Source organism: Aythya ferina (genome assembly GCF_964211825.1).
Source record: "Aythya ferina genome assembly, chromosome: 8".
Lineage (NCBI taxonomy): Eukaryota > Metazoa > Chordata > Aves > Anseriformes > Anatidae > Aythya > Aythya ferina.
The window spans coordinates 17,129,770-17,152,931 of NC_140304.1; the positions used below are offsets into that span (position 1 = coordinate 17,129,770).

At 41.2% G+C, this 23,162-nt stretch overlaps 2 protein-coding genes across 5 annotated transcripts in view; one reads left to right on the forward strand and one right to left on the reverse strand.

Annotated features, from left to right (window-relative positions):
- Positions 1-23,162, forward strand: part of LOC311440447 (uncharacterized protein) — a 378,092-nt gene that overhangs the window by 118,894 nt on the left and 236,036 nt on the right. The window lies entirely within an intron of this gene.
- RGL1 (ral guanine nucleotide dissociation stimulator like 1) overlaps positions 1-23,162 on the reverse strand; it is a 76,025-nt gene that overhangs the window by 35,503 nt on the left and 17,360 nt on the right. For 2 of the 4 annotated variants that reach the window (XM_084527381.1, XM_084527382.1), the window contains exons 3-4: positions 12,742-12,950; positions 940-1,017 (exon numbers count right to left, since the gene is read on the reverse strand). In XM_084527381.1, the coding sequence (XP_084383507.1) occupies positions 940-1,017; positions 12,742-12,950 (287 nt within the window). Of the gene's footprint in view, positions 1-939; positions 1,018-4,897; positions 4,943-12,741; positions 12,951-23,162 lie in introns of those variants that run through there. The other 2 variants (XM_084527383.1, XM_084527384.1) reach the window with 2 other exon arrangements.

The window sequence follows — 23,162 nt, forward strand, 5'->3', positions numbered from 1 at the left end:
AATGAAAATACTACACTGTATTTCTCAGTCTTGACAGGACTGTGTATTTCACATGATTTAAAAAAAAAAAAAAAAAAAAAATCAACATTTTCTTCAAGATCAGAACAAACAGAAAATAAACTTGAGGCCTCTTCAATTACTCCTTGCCAAGTCAGTACACTGAGAAAAGACTAAGATTTTTTAAACCGATAGAAGATGAGACAGAATTATAGAAAAACAGTCATGAGCAATGCTGACAAGAATCAAGCTTCTCCACATACTGTAATCAAACATAACCACTTAGATACTTTTTATTGCCATAGCGCATGCAAACCACACATCATACAGACGTCAAAGTAAAAATTTAACACCCAATGTCTTAAGATAAAATGCAGTTTTATATGATGCTAGGAGGATAATAACCAAACCACCTTTTTCCATTTAAACTACATTTCAAAAGAGCTTTGGTATTTTTCTTGCAACATAGGGTGACATCAGAATTTAAATTTCACTCAAAAAGCAACCCTGTAAATCATAGAGGAGCTAATGAAGAAGAGGCATGCATACACATGTTGCCTGAAACAACCTCAGCTTTGGTCTGCAGATGCAGACTATTGCGATGTAATGCACAATAAAATCAGTCATAAGCGATAGCCATTTACTGCTATAGATAAGGCAGGGAAAACAAATACTCCTTGTTTGTTTAATCAACAAAACGTTGGCCTAGATGCGTTCCTCTCTTGTTCAAATACAAGACAATTTCCCTGACTGACAAATCTCTGGGTTATACCACTGGATATTTCTCAATATGACTCTGGATATTTGGCTTTTAAACAAGCTTGTTTAAGCAAACAAACAGTGCTATGAATTTTCAAATGAGACAACAGCTATGCTGCCCACATCCTCCTCCAATACTGACTTCTGACTGAGGCTTGCTGTACAGTGCAAAACCACACTTACTTCCTGACTACTGTTTTGGATCCGGAGGAATTCTGGCTCCCAACTTCTTCACAGCTTAAGGTCTCCAGGTTTCCATACCTGAAAAAATGAGATAGGTGTTTAGAGGAACTTCTACTGAATAAAAACAAAACCCAAGTAATATAGTTCTTACACAATTATCACAAACAACTAGAAAGTGTTTCTAGCTTGAACTACAAACATGCGATATAACAGTTGGCAAACTCATGGAGCTTGTTTCATTAAGGAGCAGAAATTTCCTAAAGAGACAACCAATATCTTCAAACCTAACTTATTAATTTGTATGAAGTAGCCTGTACATGGGAGGAAGCAAACGAAACAATTTGCTCAAAGCTCCAAGACCCTCTCTGTCAGTTTTCATACCATCCTTTCCCATAGTGATATGCCAGTGTGCAATAAGGCTGTACAAACCACTTTTTCTGACTCAATTTCTGTTTCTCTAGTATTTGCCATTCCTTCCAACTCTATGTGGGATTTCCCGCAAGTTTTTCTAGGTGGCAATTGCCTACTTGTGCCAAAAATCTTGACACAGTTGCCATGAGGGGGAATGGTCCAGAGCTCTGTGCAAATGCCACTGGAAAAGAAAAAAACAGAGGTGCAGCTCCAACAGCATAAAGCAAAATCTCCTCTTCTGTACATACGTAATGCGTGTGCCTTGTGGGCAGGATTATGCACTCCATTTTCAATGGGAGTACCGACTGCTTCAGATATACAGCACCATAAAGAATTTAATGACTCCTTACAGCCAGCTTTAGCGGAGGCACAATTACTCCCAGTTCAGAATAAGACAAGCTGATTTTAAACATCCTGTGCTTGAATAACTGTTAGTCAGGCACCTACAATTAATCTGAATAGTTAGGAGAACAAGTGCATCTTTAACTGTTTGTGCTACAACGTTCTAGGAGCATCAGACAAAGAAAATATAGGGGACTGTTAGTTTGTATAGGGAAGGTTCATGGCAGAACTGCAATGAATTCATCCAAGGTGTTTTGTCTTGAAGGACAGAAATAAGAGATGGTAGTTTTATGCTCTCTGAAGTATCAGTCTAAGGCTTCCCATGTAAGAGCTGCAGCTCAGTACAGGAAGATTGTGAAGAACATGTTTTTGCATCCCCATCTCCCACCCTCACTGATATTCTGCCCTGTCATGGCTCTCAATCTCAAAACTTCACAATACTTTAAAATAATTAGTAAAGTTTCAACAATCTTCTGACAAAGGTTTAAGGCTGGAGTATTCCGCTATGGCTGGAAAGCTGAGGCAGAGATCACTGGTCTGAATACAGTGCTCACTCCAGCGTGTCACAAAGTAAACCCAAACTAATGAACGTAAACAAGTAACCCCCCAGATAGCAGCAGCATGGCCGCAGTTGTAAGAAGGTCAACCTGGGCTTACTTCACCTTGAGGGTATTGCGGTAAGGCAACTTGCATCATTTAAAAATAGACCCTGCATCTCCAGCTACACTGCAGCTAGCCATAACAGAAAAGGATTTGCTCAAGTTGTTAACTATGCATGTTACCATGCGAAGCTGAGAACAAGACCATGGCTGCTTGTCCCCAGTAGCTTCCTCTGACCACTACACCGTCCCTCATGCAGTGCAAGATCCTACACCAGAGGTGAAGACTTCAGTTATCACAGCATTTTTCTGCCCAGGTAAAAAAGCATACTACACACATAAAAACTTGCAAATCTTAGGTTCTGAAGGGCATAAATTCTTCCCAGTATAAAGAAACAATCCTGCTGATCCTACAGGACTGCAGCAGCATGAGAAAAGGCTTTAAGAACTTCAAAAATTGAAAGGGTCCTTGGCCATGGAGGTACACACAGGACAAGCCATTTCACCATTGTGATTTCACATATCTAATCCAAGCATCTGAAGAAAAATAGGCTTAGCCAAACTGACAATGGAGTAAGAATCCACTTCTAAACATGTTGACTAACCCCTTGATCTCCTCAGGATCACAGTGAATCCTAGCAGGAGCATTCACAGAGGAATCACTACTTGGTGGAAGAACAAATGTCAATTTTGTTCTGATTTTTTTTGGTGCATCAATGTCCTCTCTGTTTTCTTCCGTGTTTCCCAAGCATTATCATACCCTATCCATGCTCTTTCTATTGAGATCAGCACTTTTGAAGAGGTGAAATTGAACAGACCACTTCTTTCTGACTCTACTGTGCCCAAATTCACCACTAAACCATACCTGGCCTCTCCCAGGTCCCAGTCACACCTTTTTCCAATTCAAAGTGAATGCAATTCACTGCTTGAAGTACTACTGCTTTACTGCAAGTACAAAATAAATCAGAGAAGCCTTAGAACAATATTGCTAAACACCTCCATGAAGTCCATTAATTCACTATGCTGAAGTGTAAAGTTCAGCCTATTTTTATTTGATTTAACTATTGACTTCAATATTTGCACTTGTAGGCCTGTAGATTGCCCTGCATTTCCAAATATTTTAACACTGGGTGACCTATCTTAACAAAAAGGTACAAAAAGATGGGGGCTAAGGGGCAGGGGACATTTAGAGAACTCTGCTGACACCTTCTCAGTGATGACTGCCTAGACAGAACCAAGACTTGCTGCTGATACCACGTGCATCACACGCTGCGGCAGCTGCTCTTTCCTGTTGCTCAGTGGAGAGGATTTCTCTCCCCACTACCGTCTGCTAGGTAAAATGACCAAAATAGATCTTATCCAATACAAAAGACATTTTTCCCGACTACTGAGCAAGGAAAGCTCCAGTTCTTGAATAGCAATTACATTTTTATATTCTCTTTTCAAAACTTGTCATTAGTTCTTTGAGCAAACTTTATTGAGATGACTCAGAGTATCACCGTCCTAACATTGTGTCAAATATTAAGTATGTATCTGCAGAACATAAGGCATTTGCATTTAAATCCCACTAGAGATACCCATGCTGATTTTTGCAACATAAATTTATAACACTGCAAGAGAAAGCATGCAATTTTCTGTGCAAAATCTGAGAAGTATATAACACCTTGTCACTTTGCCAAATGCAAACCTCTGCTTATCTATGGGCAAAAGGGCTTTGCATGAACAACAGGCCATTAAATATGGCTTAGGAGGAGTTAATGATACATCTGATGCAAAGAACAGTATTTCTGCAGACTTCCACTGCCGCGTTCTCACTAGCTCCTGGACAAAGAGCTATTCACTACCCAGTCTTGTATGAATGCTTTGCATACAAAAAGAGACATGAGAAACAAAAGGATCCTGTAGCCTACAGAACTTTTCAGCCTTGCTTGGTGTTCGGGAAGTTATAGTCTCCACTCAAAAGAACTGACTAAGCAAATGAGACCAGAATGTAATGGGCAGTACTGAATATTTAAGTACTGGAAAATAAAGTAGAAAACACACCCCTGTATCTCTGCTAAGAAGGAAAGGGAACAAGAGGGAGGAAAATGCTCTTTGAGCGACTAGGAAATAAGAAGAAAAGGTGATTCTCTGCAGAAGTGCCCAACAAAGCCCTAAATAATGCTTGTAAGCATCAAAGCAAGCAGCAAATAACCAGAAGCATAGATATTCAGCAAGAGTTGTAAAGTGTTTTGAATTATACATGCAGAATCGTGGAAATGAGGTCACTTCTTTAGCTGGTACAAACCACCTGGTATACAGGAAAACAATAGGGGAAAGAATAAAAGCTACAACAACAGCAGTGAGTCTAATGCCATATGAAACTACTGTCCTAAAATATCTGGATCTGCTACTGAAGGACCTGTTCCCGCGTGCCTCCTCACCCATGGTGGATGTGAGGTGACTGTGAGGAGGGAAGCAGCTCTGGACGTAGCCAGAGACCACTGTGCTGGAGGAAGGAATGGAAAGGCGAGCTGCTCAGACCGTTCCTCCTTGGGAGAGTCGTGCAGGAGACATGGCACAGACACCTCAGGGAAAGCTGGGCACAGTGGATCAGTTCAACCTACCTGTGACCAGGGGCTGGGGGATACAAACTGGAAAGTAACCACCCAGAGACGTCAGAGCCTGGAAAAACAAACAGCAAAAGCAGGTGCTTTGGGAGAGTTCTCTTTTTCATACTTTCTTGACTGACCATTTCCGCCCTCCTTGTGCAGAGTGGCCTAAGGACTCTCCCCAGCCTGTGCAGTTCCCTCAGTTTACACTTGCCTCCTTATTCCGTCCTAGCCAACCAGGTCCTCCTCAAGCCCATCTCCTCCACGTCCACTCTCCACCTTCACCTTCTTTATTTACCCTCTCATTAAGCCATCCTCTAGCAAAAGAACTGAACTGAAAACGTAAAACTAACTTCTTATTGCCATTGCACTGCTGGGCTTACCCAGCTCCAGCTCCCCACCGAACAAACTCGATTCCCTTCTCTGCCAACCCCTCGAGACAGGGACCGATGGCTACTTGATATGCTACTGTGCAAGCACAGTGCAGCCCTGCTTCTAAGCACTGCTGCAAAGGAACACGATTACCATGACAAAATTAAATACGCAAGGGAGGAACTTGGCTTGCATCTGCTCTCATCTGGACAGCAAAATCCCTTCGGCGTTCACCACACTTGTGAGCACTGGATTCCACAGTCCAGCCAGTAGCAGGGGGGAGACTGAAGGCTGGGGCAAGGGCATCCGGCCATATTCCTACACCCGGTACCTGGAGGAGCTCTTCTTCTCCTGGCTCAGCCTCCCCAGTCCCTTTGTCTCTTTCCAGGAACTTCCATCCTGCATTTCCACATCCAAATGCTGACAAGATGTATTTATTTTTTTTTTTAAACTTTACTGCCAACTCCTACCAAAGAGACCATATCAGAATGCATAGTGTTAAACACTTGGCAGGTTTTCAAAGCTGTCTAGTGTGTTTAGATGCCAAACCTCCATGCATACTAAAGGGATGGGGATGTCCAATTACTCCTAAATAGGTCTGAAAATACATTCAACACTTTTCAACATTCCAGCCAATGACCAAGATTTTGTTTAGTTTGACCTCTATTCTATGTTAAAAAAACACACCTTTATAGACTGAATACAGCCAAAATAATGAAGAGAGCTCCAGTTTCTAATAAAAAGCAAAAACTTAATTTGAAGCCATCTGGAGGGGGAAAGAAAAAAAAAAAAAAAAAAAACAGATTTATTCAAATTGCACATCTCTGGTTATATTAAAAAACAGAAATTACCGAAGAGCACAACCTAAAGGCCACTACCACAAGCTCTGAGAATCCAGTAAGTCCCTTCTGAGCAATACAGAGGGAACTGTATCTGTCTTAAAAACACTGCGAACTTTCTCTTAATGATTTTAAACCTTTCCATATGCCTTGCTTGACATTTTCTGTGACTCCACTCACTGCACTGGATGCGTTGCCTTTAGAAATGTTTCTCTCTGCCCAGGTGGTTTGTGCATTTCTGTGATGACATGAGCAGCACAGGATGTGAGAGCCCAAGACACTGCAAGCAGGAGCACCATGCAACTGTGTGACCCCTGCCACACACTAACTGAACCCATGTGTTTTTGGCTTTGGGAGGGCTTCCTGCTGGCCCCCTGTGTCATGTGAAGAGGACTGAAGAAGTGGAAGCAACATGCGTGTCCCTTTACCTCACCCTGCTGTACTGGGAGGGAGATAATCGCCAGGTCCTTCACAGCCAGGCCAGCAATGAAGCCAGCAGTGTGCAGCCCAGAAAGGTTCCTGAGCATGAATGGCTGCGGAGCCTCACATACTTACAAGCTGACCACTGCTTACTTTAGCACAGAAAGGCCCAAGCTGGATAAAAGGTTTTGCCCAGATTTCACAAAACATCACCACAGTGCAAACCTATTTAATGAAAGCACATCATTCTGAATTATTCACTCCTATAAGGAACTTTTTTTTTTTTTCCTGTCCTAATACTTAAGTTTCTCTAAAATATAGCATGGTTTCTTATTCACCTCTATTACTCAGACAAGAGAATTTCAGCTTTATGGGACAGAATAATGTTTCATGCCCCAAATTCAGTTAACGCTTGCACTGCTTGGACAGAACACTCTGCAGACTGCGTCAAAAGATTAACGAGTATTTTTCCCCACACTTAGGGTATAAAACATCCAGCCTTCCCAGGACACCTGTCCAAGAGCCCCAGGACTCTGTTTAATCAGAATTGGTGCAGACACCCCTGCGGCACTCGCAGCAAGGGGTTCATCTGTAGCACATCCAAAGGGAGCTGACTGCACTGAGAGCTACCCAGCTTCCACAGCGATTTCTGGGCAAGTCTGTCAATGCAAATATTCCCATGGACGGTACACCCTCAGCTGGGAGATGCGGGTGCTGCTCCCTCCCACGCTATGTCACAGAGCTGCTCCCCTGTAGAAAGGTGGCTGGGCCTTTTTGGAGTTGGCCACATTGCTGTTCTTCCTAATGCCAACAAACAACAAGGGCTCAGCACTGCCATCCACAGTTGTTCCCTTACACCACAAGCCTGCTCTATCACCAGGAATAAGAAATGAGGCTCAAACTCTCCATGTGAAGCTCGAATTGACAGCTAATGCCAAAAATATTACTTGCTTTTGCTGAGAGCCTTTGTTATCTCTTTTGACTTCACTGGAAAGAAAATACAAATATTTATAGAACAAAGATTATGCACTGACACCCAACTTTGTCTCTGTACTGTTGTTAAGAGTATTACTAACAAGAAAGTTGCAAAAATGTAAACTCTTTGATATTTATTCTACGCTAACATAAAGATGAAAACTGAGCTGGTTAAATTCAGTGACTATCCATTTCTCTTTTTATTTTTCCTTTTAACATCTGTTTTTCTTCGCAGGTTCATATTCCACAGCTGCATGTAAATCATTCTAACTTTCATAGTTTAAATTGAATCTATCTTTTGTCCCAGCCCATAAAAGTCTGGATTATCCATGATATTTGAAAAACCAAGGGAAACATCCATGGACTCTTAAACACTATACCCCTGAGATTTGTGAGAGGGGAAGGAAGTGGTGACCTCCTAGGATTTCCTGAGGATTCTTTCATTTATTACAAAAAGCCGGGGATAACATTGACAAGGTCAAGCAGGCTACGTGCCCTTCCTCTGATGGCTACATTATGATTTGCTCTGAGAGGTATATAAGCCAGAGAGAGATCAGAATAGGGCTCAGAAAAGTAAGTTCTGTGGATAATTTTTTCCCTGTTTTCTTTCCCTCTTATGACATTTTCATCTCTTTAAATCCACATTGGAAGAGGAGGGCAGACACCTATCCTCCTGACTTGCTGCTGCTCTAAACAACCTGACTGCCCAAACAACCTGAACTTACCCTATTCTCCCTTCATACCCTCAAAGCCAACCCCACAGGGTTGTTCTTCTCTTAAAGCAGAGCTGCTGCCACAGCAGTGCGTTACCAAAAACTCTAAAGGGACAGGAGCTCAATCTCTTCAAATCCAGAAGACCGTGAGGACACAGAAGTGCACAGCATCGAGTCAGGATCTTTCCTTTCAATCAACAGCCAAGAAGGCTATGAATAGTGAAGCCTCATATTTAGAAGCAGTCTCCTATTTTCCTGTTTCTCTGCTTGAACATCCAAATTACATCCAATACAGAATAGCCATGCACAGATTTCAAAGCTAAGAATTCTGTTGAAGAAGTTAGTCCTGTCTGCTCAACTTCTTTCCTAACCAGTGCTGGTTTTCTTGCTCCTCTGATGCCTGCCTGAGAACATGAAAGAAAGGCTCTTAAGTTACACATGCCACTTCTTTTGTGCTGCAATCTAACTGTAACGTTACAGATGTAATGCCCAGATATGAAAATATTAAGAACTTAATTGCAGAGTTAACTGAGCTAAATTGCACCAACTACACAATTTACAGCTACCTTCACTACATTTCACAGGAGCCCAAAGAGTTTAGGTGTTTCATGACCAGTGATTCTCAGAGAATGAGTAAGTACTTTCTTCAGGCTGCTTTTAAAACCCTATCATTAATGCCTACATTTAAGAACAAAACCAAAAAAAATACATAGAAGTAGAAACTAAAGCACATGATGCATGAACTTCATAACGATCGTGACTTCTTTTCTTGCTCAAATTCCTGATATTTGAGTATCTGATTTTATGGCTTCGGTGTTTTACTAATTTAGTACATTCCTATTTTTAGTTTGCTATGATCCTTTTCTCTAGGGGAAAAAATAGAAAGAAAACAGAGCCATTTATCTAGAGGACTTACTAATGTCAGTACAAAAGCAGGATTCCCAAAAGACTTTTTCATCATCCTTACAGCAGTGCAGCCTAGCAGATTTTGAACATTTCAATGGCTAGTGATGAAATACCACAAAACAACCAAAAGCATAACAAGACTAACTGACTGTAGGATGGATTGTTGTTTCAGTGCCCCCCCTTTGTCCCCAATCCCAAATTTAAAATTCTTTAATCCTCAGTTACAGAGAGATTATTTAATTATTTCAGTATTCTTTGAAGGGCTGAATCAACAGTTCTGGAGAGTGATGCTTCCTATTAAACATCAAAGGCAGAGAAGCTCGAGGAGAGGCACCACAGCTGATAGCCACTTCCCGTGCCTTGGAATCACAAAATCGTTAAGGTTGTAAAAGACCTCCAAGATCATTTGGTCCAGTCCTCCTACCACTATCACCCACCCTTCCTTAAACACCCCCAGGGACGGTGACTCCACCACCTCCCTGGGCAACCCGTCCCAGCGCCTGACTGCTCTTTCTGAGAAGAAATGTCTCCTCATCTCCAACCTGAACCTCCCCTGGCACAAATTGAGGCCATTCCATCTAGTCCTATCACTAGATAACTGTGAGAAGAGGCCGACCCCCAGCTCCCCACAGCTTCCTTTCAGGTACTTGTTGAGAGCAATGAGGTCTCCCCTGAGCCTCCACTTCCCCAGACTAAACAACCCCAGTTCCCTCAGCCGCTCCTCACAGGACTTGTGCTCCAGGTCCTTCTCTGGACACATTCCAGGGCCTCAATGTCCTTCTTGTAGTGAGGGGTCCAAAGCTGAACACAGCACTCGAGGTGCAGCCTCACCAGAGCTGAGCAGAAGGGGACGATCACCTCCCTGCTCCTGCTGGCCGCACTATTCCCAATACAAGCCAGGTCCCTCTGCAGGGCCTTCCTACCCTCTGCCAGATTGATACTTCCCCACAACTTGGTGTTGTCTGCAAACTTACTGAGGGTGCACTCAATTCCCTCATCCAAGTCATTAATAAGGATATTACAGAGGATGGACCCAACACCGACCCCTTAGCCCAGCTCTCCAGCAGCTTGGCCTTTGGCAGAGCCACCCAGAATGCCCACCGACCCCAGCAGGGTCAGGCCTCCAGCAGAGAAACAACACTTGTGCACGAAACAACCACCTGTCCCGTAAGAGAGCTACCCACACCAAGTCCTCTGCCAAGCAGCACACTGAGCAGGGCCAGCACCTGTGAGACCCCTTTCCTAGTCGTGTGCAAGGGCTCCGCAGACCAAGAACGTTTCCCTGAATCCATCACTTCGGTGGTCATCCAGCTTAACTGACTTGATGAAAGATTCCGAATTTGCTTGTCTGATACTTGGGGCCTTTTATAATTTATGCCAAGTAAGTAAGAACCATACTTGTACTGCTCTTTGTGTAACAGGCTGCTGCCTCCAGAACAGAGTGAAAAATATCCAGAATAACCAAGCTCAAACTCCAAAACTGTCATGTGGGGTACAACCCTTCTTCCCTCTTTGCCTCAGTATGCTCCTAAACATCTGCCTGACAGTCTACTCCTCTCCCTCTTTGTCTCTATAATCTTTTGACAGCAGAGGGGCTTCAGGGCAGGGCTGTTGCAAACACTTTTAGGCGTGTTTGTAGAGTGATTTGGAAAATGAAGTCACAGTCTCAGGTGGGATATTTATTTGCCTTACAGAGAAGTAAGTATTTACCTCACAGAGAAGTAAGAAAATCACTAAAAAAAAAAAAAAACACACACCTCTGTTGAACTGGATGGCAAAAAGCACATACAAAGATGCTTTCTGAGCACTTGAACATGATATATGAACACACTTCTAAAACAAAATAAGTTAATTGAGTTTTACACAAGAGACTTTAATTGAAAAGATAAGTGTTCATCTTCGGGTTTAAAGCCACCTTTGCTGACTAATTCACAGTATATAAACTGCTTGCAAATTCTCACTGATTACAGAAAGAAAATTTCCCCAGATGCGTATCAATCAATACGTAAGAACCCCAAAAGAGCTGTATGACAATCCACCAACACAGAGAAAAAAAAAGGCATCGTTAGGGGAATGGTATTTAAAATAGCCATTTTGGGCAATGCATAATTGCAAAGGCTATTATTTTATTTATTCAAAATTTTAAAAAGTATCTTCTGTCAAAAACATATCTTTAAAAAATAATTCACTTAAATTATATAGGAAACATTACTGGTTGAAAGTGACAATGTAGATGCATACAGCTATTGGTTTCTCTGACAAATCTGAGACTCCTTGGTAATTAACATTCTTATGGAGTAAGAGATTCTCATGACACATTGTCATTCAGCTGCCCAGCTCTGCTTTAATGTTACTGGAATTGCACAACCTCAGTGCTTTTCACACGCTATTCTTCAAAAGATGCGTATGTCCAAAATAATAAAATCCAAAACTGAGGGCATAGAAAGAATTACACATTCAAAAGAAGGAATCCCTCAGCATCTCTTTATTTCTGCATATATGCATAATCAATTTTTGTTGCCTTTTATGTTCTACAACACGATTTGTATGGACTGAGAAGTAAAGCTGACTGTAGTGAATCTAACTGTACAGTTAGCCTTCCACGGATGGCTTCTCTTTCCTCATCTGACTTCTCACCTGGCTGTGAAGTTGCTGCATTTGAGCAAACACAGTTATTATTACAATCGCAGCAGGCCTGGCAGTTAGGCACTTCAATAACATTATTAATTGAGCTATATAACATTCCTACGAAACAAGTGGTATTATGCTCCTTTTCAGACATAAAGGAAAAGCACAACTTATCCATGCTTTGTTCCTTATCTGCCTAGTGGGAGAGAGAGAATTAAAACCTAGGAGCTCTAATGCCAGTCCTCCAACTGCTATATGTCAAAATAACTGTTTCTGTGCATCATTCAGTTTTGAAAATGAACTAAATATGATACTTTCAAAAAATAAAAATAAAAAAAAATCACCCCTGACCTAGCCACATCTCAATTACAATTTCAGGTGAGAAGAATAACACTAAATGTTCTAAGCTTTTATACACATGTAGCAGACGCGATTTAACAGTCTTGTCATAAAAGCTATCGAGGCATCAAGGAGTTCCTTTTTGGAACAAGGAGTTCCAAAACATTATGACTGCATGTTCATCTAAAGTAGCAGAAGTGAATGGTGCATTTTTGCCTACGTTTGTACAATCCCTGTTTCAAATCAGTAGCTCTCAAAAAAATTAGAGTTATTTATGAAAACGCTAGTGCTCAACAAAACATAGCAATCTATGCTAGGTATGACTTTGCAGCCCATTTTTTTTTTTTTTTTTTTTGGGGGGGTGGGGGTGGTAAATCTAGGTTAACTTTCTGGTGCTGGTCCCAGTTTGGTTCCCTAGCAGCCAGACATGGCACATTTTCCTGACATGGGAATATTTTCCTACTAGGCTTTGATGAGAATTAGAATATAAGCAGCATACATTTACACATTTTATATCTACAGTGGAATTCTGAATCTTGCAGTATTCTTGACATCCGTGCATTGGGTTATTCAGTTCATGTCCAATGAAAATAATGGAAGAAATTTCTGACAATGTCTCCCTGTCACGTAAATGACAGCTCAGATTCCACCATCCACTGGCTCTTACCTGTCAAGGAGAAGCTCTAGTACTTCCTTAGTAGAAGCAAAGCCCCTGTATGTTGAGAGAAAGATACTGATGTAGGTAAAATCATTATCCCCAAAAGCTGTCAGAAGGTTCTCCACAAGTTTCTCCAAAGTTCCAGCTTTTATTGTCCTGATCTTACATGTTTCGTACTGGCTGACAGTATGTCCTGGAGGTAACTGGTCCCCTTCAACCTACAAAGTTAAAGCGAAGACAAAACACAAAAATCAGACAGAAGCCAAATCCCTCACATAGTCATCACACTAAAACAGATTAAGTTTCATCTTTTCACAGGAACAGTTATTTGGTAACCCATCTTAGTTACTATTTTTTGTAGATTTAGTTACTGTATTTTGTAGATTTGGGCTCACCAAACACTGTATCAAATAACAGAGGTTATTTAGTAAGTTGATTGACAGAGAAATATTTACATATTTACAGCATATTTAATATTTTGACAGCTATCAAGTTATCTTGTGATCCCACCATATATATTATGTAAAAGAAAGTTCATTATCCCACAAAGAGATTAATATTGCTAGAGGAAACAATAGTGGTGATTCACAGTCTCACTTAACTTCTGAATAAGCACTAAAACTGACCACAGTTAAACCAGCGTCAGAACTTGTGATTCCTTTGCTGCAAATACCAGTTTGGGGCTTATACAAAACCTAAGGTCATGAGCACATTCAGACACAAAGCCTTTCACGACAGCAAAGAAAGTATCAAAGACATCTTGCAAACATGCCATTATAACACTTCAGTTATCTCCTACAGTTCTTGTTTGTCACAGTACTTGTCAACTAATCACATGTTTGGGCTTTTTGGTTTGGTTGCTTGTTGCAGGGGGTGGGTGGATTTTTTATTTATTTATTTATTTTAAGTCAGCATTTACTTTTACTGCTTACAGCCTGCTTCACGTCTGAAAGAACAAGAAACACACCCTTAAAATTCCTACTTAGAGAACAATTCAAAAAATTATGTTTGTGACTAGTTTAAATACTTATCTGTGATGAAAAGTCTTAAAAGCAGGATTATAAATTATACAAGCAAACAAAACAAACAAACAAAAAACCAAGAGCAATCTAATGTGAAATTTCTCTTTACTGATTGAATAAGCTACCTGTGGGAAGGAATGTGCAACAAGACCACTGATCTGTAAGCCCTGAGCCTTACAGAGGCAGCATCAGGAACAGTACAGCTTCCCTTCTACTTCTGTTATTTAACAGGAACCAAACTGTCCTCAGCTTGAGAGCATGCTGTAACGCACCTGCTCTGCTACCTTGATCGCAATTACATGCATAACGACTGCTTAATCACTGTAATCACACAGCACCAACACTGGAACAAAAAAAGCTGTTTCTCTTTAGAGAAAGATGGCCTCATCCTACCTGAGGGTTTGCAATCACAAACAAAAAGAAAAACCCTGTAAAAGATCCCCAGACATCACCATGATTTTTGTACATGAACTTGTTCACATTCACTGAGCTCAGAAAACGTTGTGTTCAAAGCAAATACGTACGTATCTAGGATTAACAGGAGTATAAAAAAGGAAAAATCATATAATCATGAAATATTTTAAGATTGTGAAAACCTATTCTTAAATCTGTTTAGGTTAGATTTATTATGTCAGTTGAAAAATACTACAACACAACCTTTTACTTGGCAAGACCAGACAAGAGCCAAGCTTAGTCTTTGTGTCATCAGTTCTCCTTCAGTCTCAGAACAAAAACCAAAGAGTTCAACCCACTTTCAGCATAGGATGATTGCTCTGCAGATTTCCTTCTCATACTTGCTGTGAGTGCATGCTTTCAGCCAGGACTGCTGTGATGATACTTTTCTGAATCACAGCCTTCCTTACCTAGGTAACAGCTCCTTCTGCATCCTGACATGGCATATCACCATGCCAGATTTCCCAGAGAAGCTTCACGGTAACATTTTACAATTTAACAGCTCTTCTGGGTTCTGAATATTGAGTCCGTGTTCAAATGGGAGCAGACTGATCAATGCCGTATATTCCCCCAAGTAACAATTTAAGCCATATTTTGTGTTTCTATGTGACTCCTTGACAACACGTCTCAAATTCACCCTGAAGAATTGCCTCCCAGACTAAATATGAGGTCCAGGCACAAGGCCATTTTGACCAGAGATTGTGCTTCAGAAATTATCTAATAAGGGAAGAGTTAGAAATGAGGCTAACTGTTAGAACAACACCTTGGTACTAGACTAAAGACTTGAGGATACCACATTAATGACATACAGGTGCTAAAGACTCTGGATTGGTATACTGGCAAAACAAAAAGGAGTAATTAGGTATGGATAGCCTGTCTATTTCACATTAATAGCACTAACTTCCATTGCTTTTCAACTGTTTATCATAGATAACCCTTCTTCTCTTTGGCAATAGACATCCTTAATGAGGCTAAAGCTCTGCTGAAGAAAGCAGAGAAGCACAGAAGAAGCACAGCTGAAAGCACAGAAGAAAGCCTGCACCACAGCACTTAGGCATTAGTCTTTCACCCAGCAGATTTCCCCACTCCATGACAGGCTGAACGAAGGCAGTCTCCTCCTCCCCTCTTGTTCACTGATGCGAATGTGTTTCGAGCAAGGACAGAATCTGCTTCCAAGATTGATACATGCTCCTTTAAATTCTCCTTTAATTACAACACTGCAACTTTCCCAAGACATCATGTTAGGAGAAGCTTGTTATTTCTTTTACATATATATATACACACACACACAAAACAACAAAACACCCTCCAAATCCTAAAAATCTAAAACTAAGTTTGTCAGCAAGACACAAAACTGCTAGAAATCATTTTAAGACGCTTTTAGGGATTGTTTGTATTCGTATTACTTTAGTAAGCTTGCCTGTAAGTTTAAAAGGAAAAAGGACTTGGCAGACTTTCAGAATAAGACATTGTGGGCTGAGCTAGCATGCTAACAGGAAACTGCTCAGTCTGGATTTAATCAAGAGGCCATCTCTTCACTGACATAAGCAGGCTACCCGAAGGCAAGAGTTTTTGTGTTTGCTTTTGCACTGACTGCCTGCTCAGAGGCATACTGTAACTATTGCTATTAAAAGATTTTCCTAAAGCCCTTTGCAAGTTTTGACAGTGGCAAACAGTGATCACTGTGATGTGGTACCACTTGAAGCCACCAGAAGGTTTGCTCTGTTTCCCTCTCCTTCCTTTTGTCTCCATCAACAACACATCCAGCAGCCTAACACAGGTCCTAGACCCTAACATCTCACAGATTCAGCAAGTTTTCTTGGCTGAAAATCAACAAACAAATATAAAATGCCACATATATATTCAAATAGTCTCACTTTGACTTTTCAGGCAAAGAATTACAGCCTCAATAATCTGCAAGAGTAGCTGATGAGCAGATAACTTCCCACCACATAGAGGACATCTTTCAAGAGCAAGCACAGAGAGGTTGAACTAAGGTATGTCCTTTCACCTCCTCATTCTTCAGACTGTGTGGGTACTGACCTAGCATCACTGCAAGACTTCCACTGACCCTCTGCAGCACTGTGCCTTCAGAGGGCTTTGAAGCTCTCTGCTAAGGGCACTGTCCTACAGCTGTAGGGCAGGAAACATAACGCGTGCTTACAGTTCCTGCTCAAACAGGAGAGCTCTGCACAAACTGAAAGCCACTTTAGGCTAAAAAGGTCCTCCAAAGGCAGCTGCAGAGGCCTGGTGCTGAAGGAGCTGCCTCTTGGTTCCAAGCTGGCCACAGTTCCAGCCCTGCCCTTGCCCCTTCAGGCTGGCTCCTGAACCCGCCCTCAGTCCTACTCACCAAGGCTTTGTGAAGGTGCGGGGCAGCTGCACACAGAGTTGCAGGATGAGGAAGAGATGCACAGCATCTTAACAGCCAACAGATGTGGTCTCTCTGTTGCAGGCCCCAATACAGGGCTTGAGTAAGCAGGTCGGAGGTTGTGACATCCTGTAATCAACACGGCTCACAACCAGGTGTGTACAAACAAGGGCCCTTCCTGAACACAGTGACACACTGGGAGCAGCCTTTCCAACTGCCTGTCTTTCCCGTCAGGCCTCCTTTGCAAGGACTGACTGTGATACACCAATTCCTTGCCATTTTGTCTACCAGGGGCAGAAAAATAAAGCAACACCTCCCCACACTCCAAAGTCACCAGGTATTTCATTCAGCTTAACAGACAAAACGCAGCTTTTGGTGCCGCAGCCTCATGTGTCAGAGGTACAGATGCTGTTAATCTCCAATGGAATTATAAATTAAATTCCTCCAACTCCTCAATTAATAAAATTTCCTGTCAATAGGAACAACAAGGTAAAGAACAGTTAAAAATCTGAACAGTGCAAAAATAAGCTGTGGCCCAAATAGACATAGAGACTGCTAGTCATGGTCTCAGAAGTGTCATTGGAAACAAATCTGTTTTACCCAAAACTCACAATCCGCAGGTTTTTTTTAACTCAAGTGTTGTCTGCTACGATTCTGAAAGTGAGAATCATGGAATGAAATCAATGTAATCCCTTTTCATTAAGCAGACTAAAAAAATACCGAAGAAAACAAATGACATGAACAGTAAATACATCAGATACCAAATACTAGAGGTTTAGTCATTTAAAACATTACCACTTTACTAAAGACTTGTTTTATTTAAAAATTCTGCAAAAATGATTTTCAAGAGCACATAACTAACTACTGCCTCCTAAATTCCATTTTTATTGATTTTGACAGTTAGATTTTTAAATGCCTTTGACTTTGTATGAAGCGTACAGCTTTTCCAGATGGGTAGTTTTCCATCCTAGTTAGTATTATTAACTTACTGGACAGACACCCTACACTGGACAAATAACTGCAGTTATTTGTACGTTAGGCAAAAATAAGTCTCTAATCTAAAGAATGACTGTTTCATTTCAGTGTTTGCCTAAATATAAATCTTCTGAAACCTTCTGAAAGGAGGAATAAAATGCTTTTTGTAATTTGAACCTTAATTTTTTTGATAATGCTTCTTACACACAGCCTAAGCCTACAATATCCATACTCATCCTTATTTTTTTTTTTAAATCATGGAATGATTAAGCTTCAGAAGTTCCAGAACTACAATCATCCATAGCACCAGTCTGACAGCAGAAAATACTGAGGCATCCTTCGTTTTACGGGCAATCACACATTACTCAGCTAAAACAGAGTTGTTTGAAGAACAACCATATTCCTTGGCCAAAAAGTCCCACAGAAATTAAGCAGCAATAAGGCTTCAAGATGCTATGTAGAACTTCTGTTCACTTTGGCCAAGTATTTTCATAAAAGACAACTTCAAAGATATTAACAACTTATTTGAACTTATTTGGTGCTAATGAACTTTAATGGAAGCTGCTCCCCTGAAAAGGAAGGAAGCCAGACTCTCCCACATGTGCATTGAGATAAAATCCACAGCAGCTGACAATCATGCTGAACTGACTCAAACCTGTGCACATTATGCTTACTGCCCCTGTCCAGACCACATGATCATTAAAAAAAACTATGAAAAATGGTATTTTTGCACTAACAATACCACGTAGCAGTGTGCATTACAAAGATCAGTGACTGGACTAAGGTTATCAAATGAGGCCCGAGGCTTCACACACTGTCAGGATAGGCCCCTGGGTGTAACATCTGTGCTTCCTCCTGCGACCAATTCTGTGGGTCGGGCAGCATGTAGGAGCCTTGCATCCCACCACTGTCCTCTTTGCCCTTGGCCTCTGCACTGCAGAACCATCAGCCTGGAAAATAGCTCACATGAGATAAGACTCTGAATTTGAAGCTGAATTTCCACTCTAGGAAACCACGGCTGGTTATGCAGGAGTGGGGAGGCCAGAAGTAGGATCTCCTGCAGCCTGCAGGCTCCAGGCAGCACGGTGCTTTCCTTTGCAAGAGTGGCTGCTTTTACCATGCTGCACAGTTGGAAATAAAATGAATGCAGAGCTCCCTCCCTTTGCTAACTCCCATTTCCTCATTCTAGATGCTGCTGAAAATCAGAATTGTGTGTGTTGACTGCACCAAACTCAGAAGCCAAAATAACTTTGAGCTCTTTCCGATGACCTGACAGCTAGGGGTATTCCTGGATTTCCAAAGCTCCACCCTTTTCCCTTCCTTTCTTACCACATAAATAACCTTTCTTGGCAGCAAACCCAAGTTTCCAGGACCAATTAATTCCATGATCATTGTTCAAAAGGCATTCTCATTTTCTCATATCCTTAAAGCTCAGAGTCTGGCACGTATCTGTCTGAAGATCTGGCAAACAGTAACAAAAGCTGTGGGTCATATTCAGAGGTTAAAAAAAAAAAAAAAAAAAAAAAGCCTTACACAAATGCTGTTGCTCAGTTAGAACCCTTTCACTCAAGCACCTTGCGGCTACTTAAAGCCACTCAGGGGAAAATAATAAACGACGTGCATACCAAGGCAGTGAGCAGTGCTTCTCACACCTTCTGAAGTTATGCAAATTTAGACTCATTTGGTTATCAAGAATGATGCAGAACTAGCTCTAAATAAATCAAAGCAAAAGTACAGAAACCTAATTTACGTATCACCTCTTGCTGCATGCATATAAAGGAATTTAAGCGAGCCCATAAAGCAGTTGAATCTTCAAAGAGATCTATATTAAAATGGTATTGTCCAACAACAGCATAAAAAAAATCTCTGCCAAGGAAAGATATAAATTCCTCCTCTCGATTTGGTCCACTTCTTAGAGGTGCTTACACAAAGGAATGTGGCTTCATTATTCAGTGAGAATCAAGTCCTCTGACAGGTTCACTACATAGTACACATGCTTTTTAAAGAGTTTAAAAATTGGCCCAATAGCGTAGAATCCCAATCCTCATCTCCAGCTATCTTGTATGCTTTACACACTCACCTTCTCACTGCTTCCTACACTCACAAAACTCCTTCTCATTCTGGCTCTCAGCCACCTTGCCAAGCCTTTTAACAAAATCAAGACAAGCCCTCCCACCCTCATATCTGTCTTCATTCAGTTAAATGAACCTGACACATCAGACTAGTTCAACTCTTTATTTTTATTTATTTTTCCTTCTTTTGACACATTTCACAGACCTGCAGTTCGCCACAGTCAGGTTCTCTCAAAATATGTTAGAATGCACAAGTATTCCTTGTGATGGTTTTGATTGGACATAGAAGTTGATAAGTTCCTACTTTAAAATAGGAAACCAAGAAAAAGAAACCAGTAAGTCAGGTAAGCACTCTTAGTCACGTGCGTTTCATACTGTTTGAGATGTAGCTGTCATCAAGTGACATTTGCTAGAAATATTTTTCTAACCCAACAAACAAATCTGTCCCATATTATGAGGAGCATTACTTCTATAAAATCTGTCATCCTCCTCTCCTCAGTGCATAGGAACACCAAAACATCCAGTCACCGAATTGAGCAATAAATACTAGAAATAACGGATGGCTAAGTGAATAGGGCACCAGAACGAAGGTGAGGAAATAGGATTTATTCCTCATTTTGGCAGTAAACTTGGGCCATTCTGTAAAATATTTTTACTTCTGTAGATGAAGGAAATGCTACATAGTGTATCCACAAAGGAAAAACTCTGCACAGTCTTTGGACTTGTGTAAAACTGTCAGAACTAATAAAAGTTTTCACAGGCATGGGTTATAGGGAGTCCATGAGAGAGGGAAACAGGCAGCTGGGGCAGTTCACCTGCGCCCCAGGAGCAGTAAGTATTTTTTCTGCTAACATCCCCTGTCTTCACTCCTCTTCCTCCCCTTCCCTCTCCACGCGCACTGCTCCCAACCTGTCCTGGAAGTCTGTAGGTGCCAAAGCCTGCTTACAGATGCCAGGCTGAGTTGCTTACCAGTGTGCATAAAAGAGAAAGGAAGGGATGTTGAGCAGGGAAAAAAAAGTACAAGAGGTGGCAGCCAACTCAGATACTTCACCTGGCTCTGACTCGGAAATGGCTTCCAATAATCCTGACTACAGATTGCAGTGCCAGGGACACTGTGCCTTCCACTTCAAGGGTGCTGGTACCTGCCAGACGCTGCAGTGCTTCCAGCCACAGACGGGCACATCAACACTGACCTGCTCTGGGACGTACTTTGAAGCCCGTGGGTGGCACACTCTGTGGAGCTAAGCAGTATCATTTCTATGCAGAGGCCACACAACCGGTGTAGCAGACCACCAATCCCACCTCACGCTGTTGCAGTGAGTAGATGGCAGAAGCTAGGAACAACTGAAAATGTGACAGACCCATACGCTCAGCTCAGCTCAACTCAATTCCAGCTCACTTCTTCGTAAGGTTTCCTTGAGAGCAAACTGACTCCTACTGTAAGGAAAACTACTCCCCAGTAGCTCCTCGGCCATTTTCCTGGCTTTGGAGGAATCTCCTGTCAGTGCCATGCAATGCCAGTCGGTCTGGATCTTAATGTAGGGCTGAGACACCCAAGTGCTCAATCAAAGAGACCTTTGTAAGGCCGTAACCCTTGCACTGTTACAGAGCGATTGCAGAACACCGTCCCAAGCCGGCAACTAAGGGCACAGCAAGCAGACCAGTACAAACCCAGGTATGGACAAACACTTTGAAAAAAGAACACTGTAAAAAAAAATTGCCATGCTTCTATCAAACTACATGACACACCGATACACATTATAAGCTGTCAGGTCAGATACAGTTGCAGCATGTGGCAAGGACAGTCATTTCTTAGTGGGTAAATCTCCTACAGAGGAGCTAAATAAACTCTGAAATGTCATTTCAAAGCTCATCTAGTCCAACTGCAAAAGTGTTGCATAAATGGTTACGAACCACTATGTCGACTTCCCAACTCTAAGAGCATTTCTAACAACCATGCACAGATAATAACCTACCTTTAATTTAACAAGTCTAGCAGCTTAGGCTGAATTTCCGAGTTAAAAGCTAAAGTCCCTTTTGGTTCTTCCAGGACTTCTTTCGTATGCAAATATTAAGAATTTTGTATGTGGCAGGCTGCATAAACTAGAAGCCAGGTTGCATTATTCAGTGACATGCCACAACAACATGGCCTCTACACAAAATGCTTTCTGCTAGTTTAAACTAATCTAGATTTAAAAGGCCTACACCATTGGATCTTTTTCCCCATACCACCCACACCAACACACTTCCTTTTTTATATATTTATATATATATATATATATATATATATATATATATATATATATATATATATATATATATATATAAAAGGTACTGCTGCTAACATCATCTTCCAAGCCAGTAAATAGCTGATAGCCTGCCTCGAGATTGAGAGCTTCGTGTGCCCTTCCAGTCTGTGCACGTAACTCCGTCTCCACAAACTTGGCTCCTGGTCTTGTCCAGCTCAGTGCCTGTGCTCTACCGCATAAGTGCACTGTCAAAGCCGTGTCCCCTCCCAGGTCCCCACTTCCCTATTTTAGTGTTTTATGACCCCTGACTACTTTGGCACAAGGCTAGGCAGCACAGTATTATTTCCAGTACAACTGCATTTTGACGCCACTTAATGTTGCTACAGAGTCAGCCCAAGTACATCACCACCAACATCAACTGAAAATTCTCAATTATCCCCTTATTTATACACTGCCTGGATGTTAAAGATGACAACAACTTTAAATTTACCCTAAGAAAATCTATTATACAAATTCTGTTTGTGAAATACTTGTCGGTGAAGCAATTTGCCGCAATTCTTTCACGCTGTGATTTTTTTAATAAACACCAAATATAGCAAAGGGAAGGAATGTTTCACATTGCTGCTTACACAGTCAGACATTTAATATGGCAAAAGTCATGTCATTTGATGAAAACTACAGGTCAACATGAAAATTCAGTCAAACTGAATTTTGACTACTCAGAAATGTAAAGCTCATTTTTCATCAGTGCCTACATTGTTGGTAGTCAGACTGTGATGCTTTTCCTGTGAAAAGTTGCACCATTTTTTTCTCATCCAGGAATGTAATTTAATTTAATTGTGGAGCTCATCATTGCTTTCTGCTGACTCAGTAGAAACAAAGAAAGTCTTGTATGAGACAGCAGGCAACACTGATGAACTCAAAATGGATTTAAGGATGCCAGAAGTAATAATTCTGTTGCATAATAATAACATGAATAAACATTACATAACCCCAAATGGTTTTATTCATCTTGATTGTATCATTGGCTTTCCTTTTACACTATAAAGCTTGCTCAAACAGTGTGCAGAAATTAAAATTATACTGACTCAGGAAATAAATGTGAACTGCTACTGCACTCTGTAAAAAATAAGGCAAGAGTGATAGATTTTAACAGTATGATGGAAAATAAAACTCTAGGTGTGGGAAGATTAAGTGCATCCTGGCAGAGGAGAAAGCATTTAGCAAAAGAGTGATTCAGATTTTAAAATAAATTGAACTGGAAACATACAGTATTTTTGTGGAAGAAAAA